The sequence below is a fragment of the Anoplopoma fimbria genome, chromosome 22, assembly GCF_027596085.1.
Source record: "Anoplopoma fimbria isolate UVic2021 breed Golden Eagle Sablefish chromosome 22, Afim_UVic_2022, whole genome shotgun sequence".
Classification (NCBI taxonomy): Eukaryota; Metazoa; Chordata; class Actinopteri; order Perciformes; family Anoplopomatidae; genus Anoplopoma; species Anoplopoma fimbria.
The window spans coordinates 5,173,382-5,191,512 of record NC_072470.1 but is presented as its reverse complement, the minus strand read 5'-3'; the positions used below and the strand labels follow the sequence as shown (position 1 = coordinate 5,191,512).

Sequence of the window (18,131 nt, the reverse complement as noted above, 5' to 3'; positions counted from 1 at the left end):
GCTGCCCCGTATCTAACTGGAAGTAGAAGTCCCTATCTAGCTACCAACTAGTCTTCGGTGTGCCCTCATGCAATTTGGTTGCTAGCAACCCCAGCGCGTTCGACACACCCAAAAACAACAAACAAAACAAAACAAAACCAAAAAAAAAAAACAGCGATAAACGTTCTACTTCTACACGGGGGTTCACTTAGCCCATAACTAACCCACTGGCTTCAATGACATTTAAGGTGCAAACAATCCCATACTACTCACCGACCAGCTGAGGATCATAACCGGCAACCAGGTCACCAGAAAGGAGGGAAAACTGTCACTAATCCCTCTCACAAGCTCTCCGTTGCTGCAAGCTGCAAGCCAAACAAATCAATCAACAGGCCAACTCAATAACCCATATTCAAACAAACAAAAGATCAAAACGACCAATTAACCAAATATGCAACCAAGCAAGACAAACAAATAACCAACTACTCAAACACTGCGAGAGATCCCGGACGAGCCCCCAATTTGTTAAGACCACATGGCTCAAGCATGGCATAACAAATTGGGAGACACGCAGTGACAAGCTTTTGGTATATTTATTTAACAATAAATAGGCCCTAACAAGGAAATTAAGTATCAGTGTAGATGGCAGCTTAACTATGTGTAATGTGCTATGGACTGGTGTAATGAGAATGTACAACAAAACCAAAATAAAGACGATGAGGTTTGGCAGCAGCTTCAGTCACCCAGCAGCGAGACCCCGACAGGCTGGATGTCTTCCTCCTTTTATAGGCCAATCAGGCCAATCAGGTCAATCAGTTGCACCTGCTGCAGAAAAGGAAGAGCCAAATGGCCCAAGTAGTAGCGCCTCCCCCACCACACAGGGGAAGGACACCTTCCCTGACCGCCATGGTATACGTTACCAGGGGGACGTAACAGTATGTATGTATGTATGTATGTATGTATGTATGTATGTATGTATGTATGTATGTATGTATGTATGTATGTATGTATGTATGTATGTATGTATGTATGTATGTATGTATGTATGTATGTATGTATGTATGCATGCATGTATGTATGTATGTATGTATGTATGTATGTATGTATGTATGTATGTATGTATGTTCATGACCTCTAAAGCTGATACCTACATGTAGAATGGCTGGGCTCTAGACTGAAAAGGGCGCAGTAACGAACTAGCTCCACCAGGTGGCAGAAATGGGAAATAGGGGATCCTAAAAACACCAAAGAAGAAGAATTCACCTGGAAGTTACCCTGCATACAGTCCTGATTGTATACATCATATAAAGACTAAAAGGTTATTCTGCACATAATATAATGTATTAAAAATAATGAACAACTATTTATTGTTATCATTTATTCCATTCATTTGCATGGAAAGTAGTTGTTTATCCAGGTGTGTATGTCTCTGTCCAGTTATAGCACCGCCCTTAAATTACCTGGATGTAAATCATGTGACACGGACATCATTTCAAAAAGAAAAGCACTGATAAGGTTCAAAGTTTCAGGCGGTAAAACTCACATCAGTCTGCAGCCAAGATGACACACCGTGCAGTCATACACTTAGTTTGTGCGTTGGGAGTCTTTCACAAATGTAAGGAAAAGATGATACAGTAAGATGTTTATGACCGAGCTTTATAATCAGACTGTGTGATATTTTATTCCATTTAAATTAAAGCACAACTGGTTGAATCTTGTCTGTTTATTGTAGTTTCGTTTTTGGTGCCTAATATGATTGCATCGATGACTGAATATTATGTATAATATTTTGCATGAGAAACAAATGCCTTTTATTAATAAGACTTCATCACTGAATTGGTCTTACAGTATCGATTACTGCACTGAGCTGTTATATCCTGCTGATCTTTTCAGTATTTTTATTATTATTATTATTATTTCTGCCTTATTTAATTTATTACTGGTATGAATTAAAATTTCACTTCTCCGTTTCTACAACAATGTTTTCAATAGTGTTATATTACTTAATGGGGATTTATGTTTGTTTTGTGTTTATTTCACTGCTATTTCTGCCAGACCACAAGGAGGGGATTTATTAGGGTCAGATTCCATATGAATATTTATAGCCATGATCTTCATACCAAAACTAATGATAATAGTTATAATAAAAACAATAAGACCAATAGTAAGTTGATAAACAATTATATTCTATGGTGTGCAGTGACACACCATAGAATATGCCATGCAGACAGATTCCTGATGAGAATCCTATTTCAAACGATCTATAAGTATGTTTTTCCAGTGTGTATTGGTGTATTTTACTGTTATGCAGTGCAAGATGGCCTGAACATAGTTATCCACTTTATTTTGTGCCATGCAGACAGATTTCTGATGAGAATCCTATTTCAAACATGATTTGCCCTGTGAAGTGAATTCTGTTGAGTATCTTTTAATGCACAGGTTGTGTTTCCTGCAGGTCAAACAGCTCTGATCGAATCCCAGCAGACTGTCATGGCAGCTGTGGGAGACAACGCCCGCCTGAACTGTCAGTTGATGCAGTCCAAAGATGTCGTGCAAGTCACGTGGCAGAAAATCCTACCTGAGGGGAAGAAAGATCTCGCTACTTACAACAAACACTTTGGTCAGAAAGTGAACCCTGAATTTCAAGGAAGAGTGGAGTTCAAAGATGCTGGACTGCAGAACAGCTCCATAGTTATCAGGAACGTGAGGGACCAAGATAAAGGATGCTACCGCTGTTTGTTTAACGCCTACCCTGATGGTGCTCTCGCTGGTAGAACATGCCTCCAGCTCTATGGTAAGAACATTGCTGCGTTATTGCAGACACTTTCATAAATCTCTGTCTTCTCTGTTATATTCTCACTAATAGCATTTCTATATATTTCCTTTGCAGAGCTGCATGAAGCCTTTCTACATGTCACAGAATCAAACACTACTGATACGGTAGCTATCTCCTGCTCAGCCACGGGTCGACCTGCTCCCACAGTAACACTGTCTGTCCCTGACTGCAACTCCACCAGCGTCACCAACACCAACGGTACAGTCACTGTCACCACTACAGCCGTACTGTCTCGTCTCTGTGACAACCGCACGCGGGTTGGATGTGCAGTGCGAGTGCTCTCTGGTCCTCAGATAGAGACGTATGCCACGATTCCTGAGGTCAAAAGGTCGTCTTCTGATGGTGAGAAACACTTCTAAAGATCCAGATTTATAGATTGATGAATACTTTAGAGCTCATGTGTTTTGTTTTTATCTCCCAGGTTTTGATGTTGAATCTGGATCTGATAACAGGGATATTGGTAAGTTATTCTAAATGTGGTCTCACATCAGTATGACCATTTGATCTGTTGCTTTATGAATGTTTATTCTTTCTCATTTCCCTCTATCTGTTCTCACAGAGTTATGTTGGATCATTGTGCCGGTCGTGGTACTGCTCTGTGTTTGTGCTGCTGCTGCTGTCATCATCCTATATAAACAGAAACACCAGAACCGGTAACTTTTAACTTTTAACTCATCACCTTTTCTTCAGTTTCTCACAGTTAATATATTAATGACTGATCTAAATCTTTTCAGAAAAAACCCACAAGTGAATACTTGTTCAGCAGAGGCTTTTCTGGAATTTGTCTGTGTGTCTCAAAGGGACTCTGGGGAGAAAAAGAAAGACACTAATGAGTGAGTCGATACATTCATTTTTCACTTGTACTAATTATTTTTTGTACATTTTTGTAAAAATAATTTAGTCCCCTCTGTCTAATATGGGGCTTCACTTGGTAACTCGACGTATGTCAAACGTGTGATGCACTTCACTCTGCATGGAGCATTGTGTATTCATAGTCTGCATGTTTATCCAGCTCACTGTTCCGAATGATTTCTGACTAATTGTTTTTATCTGAAAGGCCCAGAACACCTTTAATGACGAAAATGAATGAACTACGGCTACGGATGTCTTCTGGAAAGAATGAAAAGAGAGACCACCCTAAACCATCTGCACAAGGAAAAAAACTTGAGTTTTAGCAGAGAACCACAGATTAACCCGAAGATGGAAGTGCCAAAACAAAAACTGCTAGTATCAGTTCATGGATCTATAATTTAGGCGATTGTTTTCTACCAATTCTCTGTTGTATTTGCATCCTTTGTTTTTTACGTATTTTGTATTTGTTTGTTTTTTATCGTACTTTGTATATGAACAAATTGTTATAAACATGAAAATAAAAGCATTTTCATACTGAATTTTACCATTGAATGTGTACGATTCTTGTGTTAAAGCAACATTCAGCACAAATAGAAAGGTGTCAGCAGAACACACATAAAATCAAAATAAATGTCATATAGTAATCAAAATTATGGTTTAAGCATGCAATTATGGACTTTGGATATAGATCGTGTTCATAATTAATTTCTTCAAGGAACATTTAACAAAATAAGGTTTTTGTGCAAATAAGAGTCTCTTAAAATCTAATATTTTTATATCTCTGAAAAGGATTTAATGAGCTCCATTTGATGATAAAACAGAATATACTGAAGTTCAAACACCAACAGTAAGAAACCCTAAGATAACATGGACCGAACAGAATGTAACTTGCATTTTTGCATTAGATATCTGCTGCAGGTTTTAAGAAACAGATGCACAACATGGCCACTGGAGGTCCTACTTTCCCCAAATATACTGCGGAGGAGTTTATGCTGTTTGAGAAATCAGGGACTGAAATGCTGCTGCAGGAAACTCAACGCAGTTCTGTCGTAGTTTAATCTCTGAAGCATGGACTATCCTGCTGCAGTCTCACTCTACCTGTAGCACAGAGAGCACCTCAAGCACTGGGAGCTCACTTTGTCTTTCACCTGTCAGCAGGTAAGTTCAGTCTTTTATTGTGAAAGTTTCTCCGTTTTAGTTGCTGCAAAATTGATTCGGAGTAACTTGAAATGTCAGTAGTTGTATACTTTCTTTCTTAATTCCTGTTTGTCAACACACACGTTTTAGTTTGTCTCACTTTTTTATTGGTGACACTTTTCAGTACCTGTCTATGAAGATCTGGATGTGTTAAAACTTTTATTTTACAGAAACTAATATTGAACTTTTAGAGTAGTTTTGCTCCCTTAAAATGAAATCATACACCTGTATCATTGACCTACACTAGAAAAAAACAACTTGAAACGAATTAACTATAACTTTGCCACAAAATATTTTACTGTTTGCAGCCTTTTAATAAACATTTCTGAGGAGTTCTGGCTGAAGAAAAGCTTTACTGTATATCTTTTGAGTTGAATTGTGATATGACCTGACAAGTCACATATTCATGTCCCAAAAAATGGCTTGATTATGTGAAAAAATTCCATAAATCCATGAAAGTTTTATCCATTTTTTTCCTCAACAATCTGTTTAAGAAAAATCACATAACATCTGTCCTCAGGGAACAAACCAGCTATAGTGCACATCTGGATGTAATGCCAACATTAAGGAGGTTGCCAGTCTGGTTTCAGTCCCTCTCTTGGTGAACATTAAAACATTCAGCTCTACTGAATGTGACACTTACTACCTTCCTTCAGTTGTATCTGCTTGCATTTCACATTAAAATCCTGGAGATGAGTTTAGATCTGCAGTGGGACATCAGTGGTGTTTTTGGAGTGGAAACGTGATTTAACTGTTGCCCAACAGGAGCATGCTGCATGTTTTGAAGCCAGATGGTTGGCACTGTAAAAGAGCACATGAGGCCCATAAAGCTCTGAGGTCTGGACCTGGTCTGTCTTGTGGTTTTTTAGGCGGTTTGGTTGAGTCTGATCAAAGACCAGTTGATCTCTGCTGTCTCCACCTTTATGTCCAGGATATAAGTTTGGAATTGTTTTTATTCTCTTCAACACACAATGTGATGTTTAAAGCCAAACAGCATCTGGTGTCTGCACCCCCCACATACACAAGGCCACTTGTAATTTCTTTGAGGTTGGATTTCAGGTATTGATTTTGAAATCTCGAGGTCGCCGCTGTCTAGACATCAAAGTGTTGCAGCTTGTTTTGCTGCCGGATGATTGTGGGTTTACCGGCCAGGGTGTGCATGCTGGGGATTATCACGTAAAACCTCCAGGTGATGCTTCATGAGTCAGCCGCTGTTGATATTGATGCTGACACATAGTATCACCATGGCAACTATTGTCTCAAAGCTGCAAAAAAAAAAGTTCATTCACTTTCCAAGCAAAGAGTATAATCTGTGATGATGCTGCGAGGATGCTGTCATTGCTAATGTCATCCTCTGGCTTCGTGTTTCCCATTACAGCAGACAGTAAGATGCAGCTACGACTGTGCTGACCAGCAGCAGCTCAAACAAGTCACAACACTGGACAGCTGACGAGGGTACATCTGCATCACAGCCTCCACATTCACACTTGTGTCTTTGCTAATGTTTTACTTTGTATGCAGCCACAAGCTAGTTGTAAGTTGCTGGTTGTGGTTTGACAGTGTCTGACAGTGTTTGTGTTTGCAGCTGCAGCCTGGATGTGATTCTGGATCAGCGTGTAAGTTTGTATCCCAGCCTCAGTGTGCAATGTGTGGACCTGCCTTGTCCCTGTGTCTGCTACTCTGGATGGTAGGAACAGCTGTTTCCAGGACGCAAGGTAAGTTCTCCATCCATTTAGTGCTTTTTGATTTGAGTTAGAGAGAGAAAGATCTAACTTTAGTGAGTTCAGTATCCTCGGTACTGAGTTCTCTTGGCAGTGATGGGAACTATAACTAAGTACATTCACTTCTTTTACCAGATTTTACATTAAAAGAACATTTTCAAAATACAAAAGATTAAACCAGTGGCTCCTAACTTCTTGGTTTTGCAACTTAAAAAAAAAAAGTAGCATCTAGTTGGGGCTCAAACGAAAGATACAAAAGAGACATTTCCCCTCTCAACTTATCAGAGGGTTTCATTTAGATAACTGTTCGAGGCTCAAAGAGGTAAATGATTAAATATTTCAAACAAAAGCTTAGAGATCAGAAAAATGTATACAACATTGTAAATTAGAACTAGTTTTCTTCTTCTTCCTCATTTATAATCTCACATTGATTCAGCAGTATTAAGGATCTAATATTGTAATAAAATAATGGCACGAGTGCCATTTTCTAAAGGAGTTCCTCTACTGCTGATTTGATACTTTAAGTTAATTTTGCTGATAATACTTCTGTCCTGTTAGTGGGTTTTGTATGAAGGACTTTGACTTTATTTTTTATTTATTGTTGTAAAAATAAACCTCTCTCAACACTTTATATTGCCAGTACATGAAATTAAAATGTCATATGGTCTCCGAACTCAGGTCACGTCACAGCTCCTTCCAATCTGAAGGCAGAGGTAGGTCGGCCTCTGCTGCTTAGCTGCAACGTCACCACGGAAGCAGGCGATGTCGTCGCGCAGGTGCGCTGGCTCAACGAGCACAAGAAGGTCCTCCTGGCGTACAAGCCAAGCGAGCCGGTGCTAGTCAGCCATCAGGAACCCAACGTGCAGCTCACCGCCTCCCACAACTATGCCAGCTACATCACCATCAAGAGGGTGCAGCCCGCAGACGAGGGCTGCTACAAATGCTTCTTTGATGTTTACCCCAGTGGCTCGCTGGAAGGCTCCACGTGCGTCAGCATCACTGGTCAGTCTGAGTTCAAGACTCACCTAAAATCTTATTTTGAGATTACAGTTGTGTCAGGAATCTACTGGCCAAACAACTTAAACTATTTTTGAGATAATTAAGAGTCCCTTGATAATATCATCCAAGATAATGAATTAGTTTTGATGGGTTTTTGGGGGGTGGGGGTTTGGTCCTCACGTCTGTTATCTTGAAGAACAAGTTATCTTCAGTAAACATCTTCCAGTGCTGCAGCTCACATTAAACATCTGAACCTTTTTAGGGTCACAGAGGGTGTTTGTTTGACTCACTAGACCCCTTATGAGACAGGAAGTAGTATGCTTAGGTTTGAACTAGCAGACCAGCGGGGGAGAAAGCCCACCCACCCCGCTAGCCTTGGCACTTCCTGTTGTTGCTTATAAATGTGCACACACATTTTTACTGAACCAAGACTCCTTCTGTTGCACACAAGCAGAAGTCCTGTGAACTGTTTAATTGTGCAATTTCAGACCAGCAAAAAAAATCCACATACATCCAACATACAGTCATCTTCATTTTCTTGATATTAAGATTAATAACAGGCGCATTCTCGTTGCCCCAGGTAAAGTGAGCCTGGAGGGCAACAAGACGGCCGTGAGCGGGAAGCCGGCCACCCTCTCCTGCTGGTACGACCTCCCCGATAAGGTGCACCAGGTGCTGTGGAGGAAGACGGCCGAGCAGGGCGACACCACCACCGTGGCCTCCTTCAACAAGCGTGGCCACCAGAGGACAGAGGAGCAGTTCAAGGGTCGGGTGAGCTTGAGCCGATCCCTGAGCGACACCCAACTGACCATACAGGCGGTGAGGATGGAGGACGAGGCGTGCTACACCTGCGAGTTCCACACGTACCCAGACGGCACCAGAAAAGACACCGCCTGCCTGTCTGTTTACGGTGAGTACCTGTGTACTATCTCTTTCCTCAAACCTAAACATAATACTGTATGCAAGGTAGGTGTTTGGAGAAATATTTAAAAGTGCTAAATTAGATCTTCATACGACGGTTGCTGCAAATAACACATTTCCGACCCATCCCACAGTTTCCCCCCAGCTTTAACCTTCTCCGGTGATGCCATCGCAAATTAATTATCATGTTTGATGGAGCTATTTTGGAACTTATGACTAAGATATTGTTCTGAATAATCAGCTAAAGATAGTGCAACTGTTTTCCGTTTGTTCCACTACACTGTCATTTACTGAGAAATAATGATGCTACCAGGCTGTTAAAGGATATGTGACTGTCCTAGCGCTGAGCTTCCCAGTTGTGTCACCAGACTGATGATGAGTAGGGTCAAGGGGTCGTGATCTGGTCGTTTGTTCCCCTTGTGAAAAGTATTCAAATTATTTTATTATTTAAGCCAAAACTAGTTTGCAATGGCTGTCTCTGCTGTAGATTGGCCTTTATACAAATACACAAAAGAAAGGAAAATAAGATAAATGCAGAACAGCACCAAAAAAACAAATATTAAACTGTATTCGTCTAATAATTTATCTATTTTTAATTTATTTATGGGGTGCTTTATAGCAACAGTTCAGTCTGAAACACTGAAAACCTTTTTTTTATTATTTTCCTAAGGATCTTGACTCGTATTGTTCTGGAGATATAATGTAAGCTGAGAGGAAATGTGTGCTTCCGTGTGTGTGTGTGTGTGTGTGTGTGTGTGTTCATCTCAGACATAGCTCAGGAAAGGGAAGGAAGCTCTGTGGATAAACAAACCCTGAGGTGAAAGTTTCTCTAGGGGATCATTAAACTACTGTTTTGGTGACAGCACTTCGCGACCTTCGCCAACTCTAAGCCCCGCCCTCTTTTCCTTCTCACTGTGCCAGAGAGGTGTAAACCACAACGTTAAAAAGATCACGACCTTTCTGAGACTTTTAGAAGTCGGAAGCAAACGTTCCAGGAGTGTGAGTGTCTGTTGATCTTCCTCCTTATGTGTGTGTGTGTGTGTGTTTGTTTTTTGGGGTGATAATGTTGACAGAGGGAGGGTGTCACTGAGGGGAAAGGGGTGATTAATTTAGGAGAAAGCTTAGCGGATGAGTGGGTCACTGTTTCCCCAGACACAAGGCCTCAGTGTGTGTGTGTGTGTGTGTGTGTGTGTGTGTGTGTGTGTGTGTGTGTGTGTGTGTGTGTGTGTGTGTGTGTGTGTGTGTGTGTGTGTGTGTGTGTGTGTGTGTGTGTGTGTGTGTGTGTCCTTCTCCTCGCTCTGCTAAACAAGCTTTGTCTCAACTGACTGAAAACCCAGACACACAAACACAACCACACAGAGTTAGTGAAAGCTGCTTTGCCTCTGTTTTTCCGGGCGGTCCGTCGGAGAACAACTTGTGTTATTGTTTCCTCGGGGGGGGGGGAAGAGATTGACAGGCGATGTGTGTTCTGTCTCTCCATCTCTGCTCTCTGTTGTCCGTGATTGGCAAGTTCAGACAAAATGCAAAACGTCTGCCAGTATCACAGAGAAAAAAACAACATTACAACAATTAACCATAGAAAAAGCACTTTTTTTTTACAAGCAGCAACTGAAAACAATCTCTCTTTCACCAGTTTTACCCAAACCAGAGGTGAGTCACGTGACCTCGTCCTCAGGGGTCACCGAGGCAAACTGCACCGCAAAGGCCCGACCTGCAGTGGAGATCATGTGGAACGTCGGCGGGGACAACCAAACACTCGGACCGCCCATCTCATCCGCCTACGAGCAAGGTGACGGCACAACGGTAGTGACGAGCACGCTGTTCTTCCAGTCAGCGCTGCTCAATAAACTGTCCATCAAGTGCATCGTGCACCACCCGGGTTTGGAGAAACCCCTGACTGTGTCCCTCAACACAAACGGTGAGGAGCTCGTAGGTCCTGTTCTAATGAGTCCAATTAATCTATTCTCTGATGTTTCACTTATCATATTAAGTCACAAGTTCCACAACCTTATCGTAAAGGCCCTGCACACAAGTGTGTTCACTTTTTCTGGGTAATTAGACTTTTATTGAGCTTTGTTGAGAAATGAATGTGAGGAATTTGTGAAAAACTGAGGAAAAGGACTTCCCATCGGGGTCGGTTAGAACACACAAAAATAGCTTTGCCTCGCTGCCAGAACCAGGACTGAGCGGGGCAGACTGTCAGACCCTGCTGCAGTAAAATGAGAGGTTTTCTAAAGGGACTCAGAAACACTATGCTTTTCTCCCCAGGGACCGCCAAAATCAACAGAAAATGAAAGTTCCTCATTGTAGCTTTAAATAGTTATTGGATAAACTAAAAGATATTAGCTTTTAACAAAAGAAAGCAAAATTAAGTGTAACCAAGGACAAATCTGCAGTTTTGTTTCATCTTGTTTTATTTATATATCTGAGCTTGAGATCAGCTGTTACAGCAGCAAAAGAAACAGGCCTGAAATAAATCTACGTACCAAACTGACTCAAAACGTGTAGAAACCAGTTATGTTTCACATTCTTGGGTGCTGAGGTGAGGCATAAAGAGGCCTTTCGTTTTCCACGTGTGTATTCTCAGCTATTTTAGTCTCGGGTAATTATGGCTGCTTTGATGGGGTCCTCAATCTTGTAATGTCGCAACATACGAGAAGGATTATATTTCTCATAAGACAGTCTTTATTCCGGTACCACAGCACCTAACAACATGTTTAGTCCAGATGTCATAAAACATAAACAGTGATTTAAATATAAGTGTGTGTTTTTGTATGTTTTTGTGTGGGCTGCAGTGGGTCCAGCCATGGTCATCCTCCTCTCGGTGTGCGGTGTGGCAGCGGTCCTCCTCCTCTGTCTGTGTGTGTGTCTCTGCAAGTGCTTCATCTGTACTGACGGTGAGTCTCAACTCTGCAGCTTCACCTCCCACATTCACTCATAAACGACTGGACAAAATGTATCAACAGTTTCTGTTCACTTTTGTTGGGTTGCCATTCAATTACAATTTGATTTAATCCACCTAAAACAGGAAACAGTACTGGTGAAATACCGAATGTCTGCAGCAGCTGTGTGCATCAAGGTCATGCCTGTTCTCTGGTGGTTTTCCAAAAGGCATTCTGGGAAGTGCACAGGGTTTTTGCAAAAGAGTAAATTACAGCATGTCATCAAAAACTATTGCAACTCCTGTTATGAGAGTATGTGAAGGTGGATGTTTGTTTTTTTTAAAGGCTGCCAGCAGCTCAGGAAAACGTGGGTGAAGAAAATCCTTAACTGATTCAGAGTTCAGCAGAAGACTGAGGTTGTTGTGGGCAGCTCTCAGGAAAGAACTATAAAAACAGGCTGAGCATTTTAAGATTGCTCTTTTCCATGAGCTTTTCTTCATTACAGGATCTCTATCATGGGACAAAATATCTGCTGATATGCGGCGCATTGTTCGACTTGTGACCTGTTTAGCTGGCCAAGTTTTGAGAGCCTGTTGTCATCGTAGTGATTATGATGAAGTATTTCTACTGGTTACATAAACATGGAGACAAACCAAAAAAACCTTGGAGAAGTTGAGCAAAGACGATGTAGAATGAATAAAAAAACGTTAAAAGTAGACCTGTCAATCACTGTAGGATACTCTGCTTTATGGTCTTTTTTACTCTAAAGAGGTACATCATTTACTAAATGAACATCATGCTGTTTTGAAGAAGACTTGAAACTAGTGATTGAGACCATAAACTCATATTTACAATGTTTACTGAGGGAATGAATCAAGTGAGAAGTCATTTTTCCCATTGACTTCGAAGCAATCAGACTTCTTTTGGTACCAGAGGAGTTGCCCCATGCTGGCCATTTGAAAGAATACAGGTTAAAGTCACCTCGGCATCAACTTCACTTTTCAGACCCGCAGCTAGTAAAGTACAGTAGTATGAAAGGAATCCTCAGAGGAAGGGAATATGCTGTGTGTTGGTAAAAGTGAGAATGAGCAAGAGTGTCATCAAACCATGAAATGCCTCACATTTCTCTGAAAACACACTCAAAAGGTCAACAGGGCTCTGACCAACTTTCCTCACAGAGGTGGCACTGCTAACTCATGTGTCATAAACGCTCTCCTGAGTCCTGTTAACACCTTTCCCACAATCCTCTCCGGGTGTCGTGGGAACAGTGTGGCGACAGCATTATGTGGCGTGTCGACCTCGGCCCGTTTCCTCTTTATCTTAAATGTTCTGCTAACTGAGGGCCGTCAGGGAGAACCAAAGTTATCGCGGCAATGACAGAAGCCTTGGCTGACGTTGGTGTTTCTGCCAGCCAACAAAAGTCGTAAGGGAAGAAAAACAAAAGGTGGAGTTGACGTGTCGAGGTCAGGACGGTCCCACAGTGGCAATGCACCATTTGTGAGCCAGCAAGAGTCATAACTAATAAAGTTTATGTTTGATATTTTTATCATACTTGCGTGGTTTCTAAAAAAGTCACAAGTTCTTCTTTTAGAGCACTTCATTTCCCCAAAAAGATTTATGAGTTTCCTTTTCCCATCAGCTCTTTATTTTTATGTATGATAAGAAATAAAAAGGGCACATACGCCCATTTTTCCTGATGTCGCAAAGATGGAAACACACGTCACTTTATTCGTCGAGCTCCAAATTCCACATTGGCCCACAACAAAAGGCCTCAATCACGCTGTTGATTTTAGAGTGTTTGTGTTTTTCTCACATCCCAAACGCGTCAGACGCTCCGGGACAGTCTTGTCATCTTAAATACTGTATTTGCATGTGATTTATGGTTTTGTGTTGAACCAGAGCTTGCTCAAGCATCTGTGGGATATCTTGAATAGATGGCAGCTGGAAAAACTGCAAAAATAGATTTCCTCCCGTTTGCTTGAGACTTTCCACATTGCTTGAAAGTCTTTCCTCATTTTCAACTCCGTGGATACTGAGCAGAATACCAAGTGGTTGTGCTGATTGTTGTGAGTTAGCAGCCTGAAGAAAAGACCCTCTTTCTCCGTCTAATCCTTCGTTCTGTTGGGGGAAGACAGACGTTAGAGGCCTGGAGGAGGGAGCAGTGACAAGGAGGAACACAGCTCAAAGTTGAGTTTCTGCCCAGTTGATAACAACACCCGACTGTACAGACACACGCGTACTGTCCTTTCCAGTCTCGGCTTGGCTGAAGTGTATGTCAGGAATAAAGGCTTTTACTGTGATGGGATTCAGATTGCGGTTTAAGGGAGGAGAGCTGGGATGCCTCTGTCCTTATTTGGAGCAGGCCTCATTCATTTTGTCAGTTAAGGCATTTTAAAATGACATCGTACAGACATGGAGCACAACTCTGATCTTTTAGGATATGTGTGATCCAATCTGTATTAACATCAGTATTCGCATTAAATGTAACACTAAAGCATGGCCGATGATTCACCAAAGCTACAAAAATATGCCAAGTGGTTTCTTGTCCTACGGATAGTTTTGATTTAATTTACCTCATTTGAAATAAACCTCTATGAATTTCTTAAAAAATGACTCTTCCAGAAAAAGTTACAGAAACAGTGCTTGTTAATATGGATTAAATTGGTTAATTACTTTCTACCAAAGAAAAAGTCCTTATGAAAGCTAGGAAGTATTTTTATTTAACATTAAATAATCTCAAGAAAAAACAGCAACGATGAGAGTAAAAGAGTAAAAAATGTGTTACACACTCAAACACTCTGACGCACTGTTAGGGCCATTGTAGATAAAATATAAATGAATAAAAACAAAGCAGGGTAAGGTGTTCATATTCAGAATTTCTGAGATTAAAGTGGTAAATTCACAAGAAAAAAAACCAACTTAATATTACTGTCCTTTCCCGACCAACTCACCTTTTTCTGCCAGTTTCAAACCAGTAGGAAGAGCAGAGTAAAAAACTAAATTTTTATATATCTGAGTTGATGGCACAGAACCCTCTGCATGACTTAGATACACCACTATGTGAGAGGGAATGCTTTTGTTGAAATGGGGTTGAACTGACCCTTTAAGCCATTGTTAGAGAGATGAAGTGCATTTACAATGTGGCCAAGATGTTCAGCTGCAGAGAAACCCACTGTGGTCGGCCTGAAAAGTTGTGATGTCTGCGGCCACAGTCGAACCACGAGCCGGCCACAAGTTGGCTTTTGTGGTTCCCTCTGAATCAGTGGGCACAATTCGGCCTTCGATCACGGCTGGGAAGTAGGGCCGAGGTTCTTCCAGTAAAATGCTGCTTGTCTATTTGTGTTTCCATGTTTTGTTTTTTTTGAGATGTACAGACTATAAGGTGAAGTGGTGGCACAGCTACAAGAACAGGGAGTTAACCTCAGATAAGAGGCGTTTGTTCATGAAAACCAGTGTTTTCATTGGCACCTTTTAATCTGTAGCACCACAGGAAGCACAGGGGAGTCACCACATCGGGTCATGATGGCAGAACTGAACCAAACAATGATTGCTCCTTAGAGATTAGAGGTAGGAAAACATTAAGACCGAGCAGCAGACCATGTGTGTTAACAGGGTGATAGTGACACCTGCTGCTCACACTACACGCTCTCTTTCAGACACATGTTCTGGCCTCTACAGCGTTGATTTATTTCCCAGGTTCTCCGTCACACATTTAACTTGCCACTTTTGCTCTAATTGGCTTTTGCAGCTACATGTGTTGTTTCAGCTGACAGTCTAAGTGGGCCACCGCGAAATAACTCGTTAACTCGAAATAACTCACATTGCTGCCACATGCACATTGAGGAGTGGCAGGCCCTTTAATCACGGCAGAGGAATTCCTGCAGTGTTTCATTATTTTAGTGCATGTGGTCTTTTTGGATGTGAGTGGGAATACAGGCGTGTATGTGCTTACTGTGTTTCTATTTTTTGCGTTCCTGTGTGGGATTTTATATCACATAAATGCAACCTCTGCTCATTATGTTATGACATTTTTGCACCTGAGACGCTCTCATTCTTCTCTGGGCTCAACTGCAGAAACAACATTGATTTCCTGCCTTATTGCCAACCGTAATTATCAGATATTTCTTGAGAATAAGAGAACTTGTTGGAGCTTTAATCTTCAATTTAACAAATCAGAATTATTATTTTGGCCAGTCCTTTTAGCAATTAGCTGCAGAAACCTGCTAGCGTGATTCTTAGTCTTTTTAAGATTTATGTCTAATTATTTTAAGAAGTTGGAGGAGATGACATGCTTTTCCTCTGTTATTATAAATGTAACATTGTACTTTTTAAATAAATCAATATTACCTGATTTTTCCACTCCAGAGCTCAACCTTTTACTGGTGAAATCTCAGGGGTGCTCTGTCAGGAACAGGGTGGCACAGCCCGACAGGACATGCAGACTGCTGAGGAAGGATTTGTATTGTTTAATGCGAGAAGTGGAAATGAAACGTTGTGGAAAGTTTCTGTCTGACTAACTGTGTGTCTTTTCTCTCTGTTTCTCTGGGTCCAGACTGATTGGGAGGCTGGACGTCACTGCTGCTTTGATGAAGGTCCAGCGGCGCTGAGCCTGACCTAGCTGCTCAGCACCGTGCCGTCCAGCTCAGCGAGCAGAGGAAGGGAACAGAGATTTCACAGAACCGAGCCAATGCCGCTGGTTCTGCTTCCACGAGCTGGGAAGATCCCGCAAGTGCAGAAACACTTTTCTTTTGTCATTTACTACAACGTCCACAGAACTAAAACTACATTATTTAATGCTACATGTTACACTTACAGTATAAAGTGTAGTGATTGATGAAATGTGTGTGTGTGTGTGTGTGTGTGTGTGTGTGTGTGTGTGTGTGTGTGTGTGTGTGTGTGTGTGTGTGTGTGTGTGTGTGTGTGTGTGTGTGTGTGTGTGTGTGTGTGTGTGTGTGAATTCTAAGATGTGATAAGTTATATATTTTTTTAAATAGTTGTTGATATGTCTAGCTTCAGAAGACTTCACTCAGTTGTTTTGAAGTACTTTTGACTTTGTTGTGTAGCTTATTAAGTAAATCCACTAAAGTACATCTAAATTTGAATAAATCAATCATTTATTAGTGCGGAATTGAGTTCCCATTCAAAAAATAGCACCAACATTGTCTTATATTAATTTAAAGCCCCTTAAAACATTGTTTTAAAATCTTCATTCTTTCTATATGACATTATTTTTGCATGGTTTAATAAGCTAAATGAAAGTTTATTGGGTGATCTTAGGTTTTATTTTTCAGAGTGCAATTTTTAAGAGACTTTAAGGTGGCTAAAACTTCAGAGAAACGTTCTTGTCCGTTGCTGCCTGATTGCTGTAAACCACCAAACTGCCCACTACAGGACGCTACATCACCCCAAACCCCTCTATTAGTGGTTGTCAATGAGACAGCCGTTTATGTGAACTACTGTAGGAAAGGAGGAGGATTAAAAGGATGCCATGCCAATACTGAACTAGACTTACAAGTTACAGGAAAGAGACTAAAGTCTGACTTTTAGTGAACCAGCCCTTGTGTGACTCAGAATGGATGGGCATATTTGAGTGGGAAATAATGAAAGGTTTGTTATTTATAGCTGCTGTGTTGTGCGGGACAGAGAAGGCAGGTCTCGGTGGTTAACACCGCCCAAACAATGAACCCTGCAGCTTTGAATCACTGTTTGAGTGTGTTGTGGCATTGTTGTACAGTATTTCATGACTTACAGAGCCGCGCTGTAAGGAGCAACAGTGTTAGAATTTAACCTTTTATTTGGGAAAATATTAATGTGTTGTGTACATTATAGTTAATTTTGTAGAAAATATCATATTTAGTCTCATTTATCAGGATTAAATATTTTCTAATAACAGGTATACTCAGCTTTTGGATGGTTTTAGAGTAATTATCTGTATATAAAGAGGATTATAAGGATTAAATGTTAATAAATGCCTACTTTGAAGTAAAAAATAAGTAGCTAAATTGTCTACCTGCTGTTAATTTGTTCTTTCAGTGATAATAATAATCACGTCTTCAGTATTCACCTTTTATCTGTAGGAGTTGATAACTAGTTTCCTAAACTGGTGCTGAGAAAAATATGAAGTTTAAATCAGAAATAAAAACCTGAAACTTTATCGGCTTTTGTTTAGTTTTTTGTTATCTGTGTTTTGGAGATATTGATTAGAAATATAAAATGTTTTCCTTTCAAATAACTCTCCAAAGCAGCTTGGATTCTTTAGACATTGTTGGGTTGTGATGTATGAAGACTGTGGGTGGTACGGCAACCAAAACGTTACACAATTGTAAACTCATTTCCTCCACAGCCCACTCTAGTGACTTTACTATTTCACTCTCAGACCTTGTGAGTGGCACACCGGCGACTTCATGCCTTTCTATAACGATCTGTGACTAACCAATGTCAATATTTAAAGCTTGAAATATCCCCAAAATAACACACGTCTAGTTCCACAGTTGTTTCAGGTGAGTGAGTCAGTCGAGAGTCATGGATGAATTGAGTTTCCCGACAAAACAATCATCTGAAAAACACATTGCGAAGGGAATGTTGGCATGAAATTAAAGCACTTCATGAGTTCAACCTCAAGTCCACAGGATGCATTTGCTTTTATTGTTCCCGATTTGATTTTAATGCTTTTGAAAGTCAAACATAATCAAATAGTTGTAATTCCTTGACACTAAAAGAGGGCATGGAAGTTACTGTAGTTAG

The 18,131-nt window shown here is 40.8% G+C and overlaps 2 protein-coding genes across 3 annotated transcripts; both read left to right on the top strand.

Moving 5' to 3' along the window:
- The first annotated feature begins 1,476 nt into the window (after positions 1-1,476).
- Positions 1,477-4,185, top strand: LOC129111779 (OX-2 membrane glycoprotein-like). The gene is made up of 7 exons (XM_054623869.1): positions 1,477-1,594; positions 2,435-2,773; positions 2,870-3,157; positions 3,237-3,275; positions 3,375-3,468; positions 3,550-3,648; positions 3,873-4,185. Exons 1-7 carry the CDS (start codon positions 1,540-1,542, stop codon positions 3,988-3,990), a joined length of 1,032 nt encoding a protein of 343 aa, XP_054479844.1. The 5' UTR covers positions 1,477-1,539; the 3' UTR covers positions 3,991-4,185.
- Positions 4,186-4,707: 522 nt separating this feature from the next.
- Positions 4,708-17,534, top strand: LOC129111818 (OX-2 membrane glycoprotein-like). 2 transcript variants are annotated; one of them, XM_054623939.1, is made up of 8 exons: positions 4,708-4,825; positions 6,243-6,319; positions 6,456-6,579; positions 7,264-7,587; positions 8,165-8,494; positions 10,139-10,423; positions 11,301-11,402; positions 15,940-17,534. In XM_054623939.1, the coding sequence occupies exons 3-8, from the start codon at positions 6,510-6,512 to the stop codon at positions 15,942-15,944; spliced, it is 1,116 nt and encodes a 371-aa protein (XP_054479914.1). In that variant the 5' UTR covers positions 4,708-4,825; positions 6,243-6,319; positions 6,456-6,509; the 3' UTR covers positions 15,945-17,534. The 2 variants fall into 2 exon arrangements, with proteins under 2 accessions (XP_054479914.1, XP_054479913.1); XM_054623938.1 differs by having other exon boundaries at positions 6,450-6,579.
- The last annotated feature ends 597 nt before the right edge of the window (positions 17,535-18,131 follow it).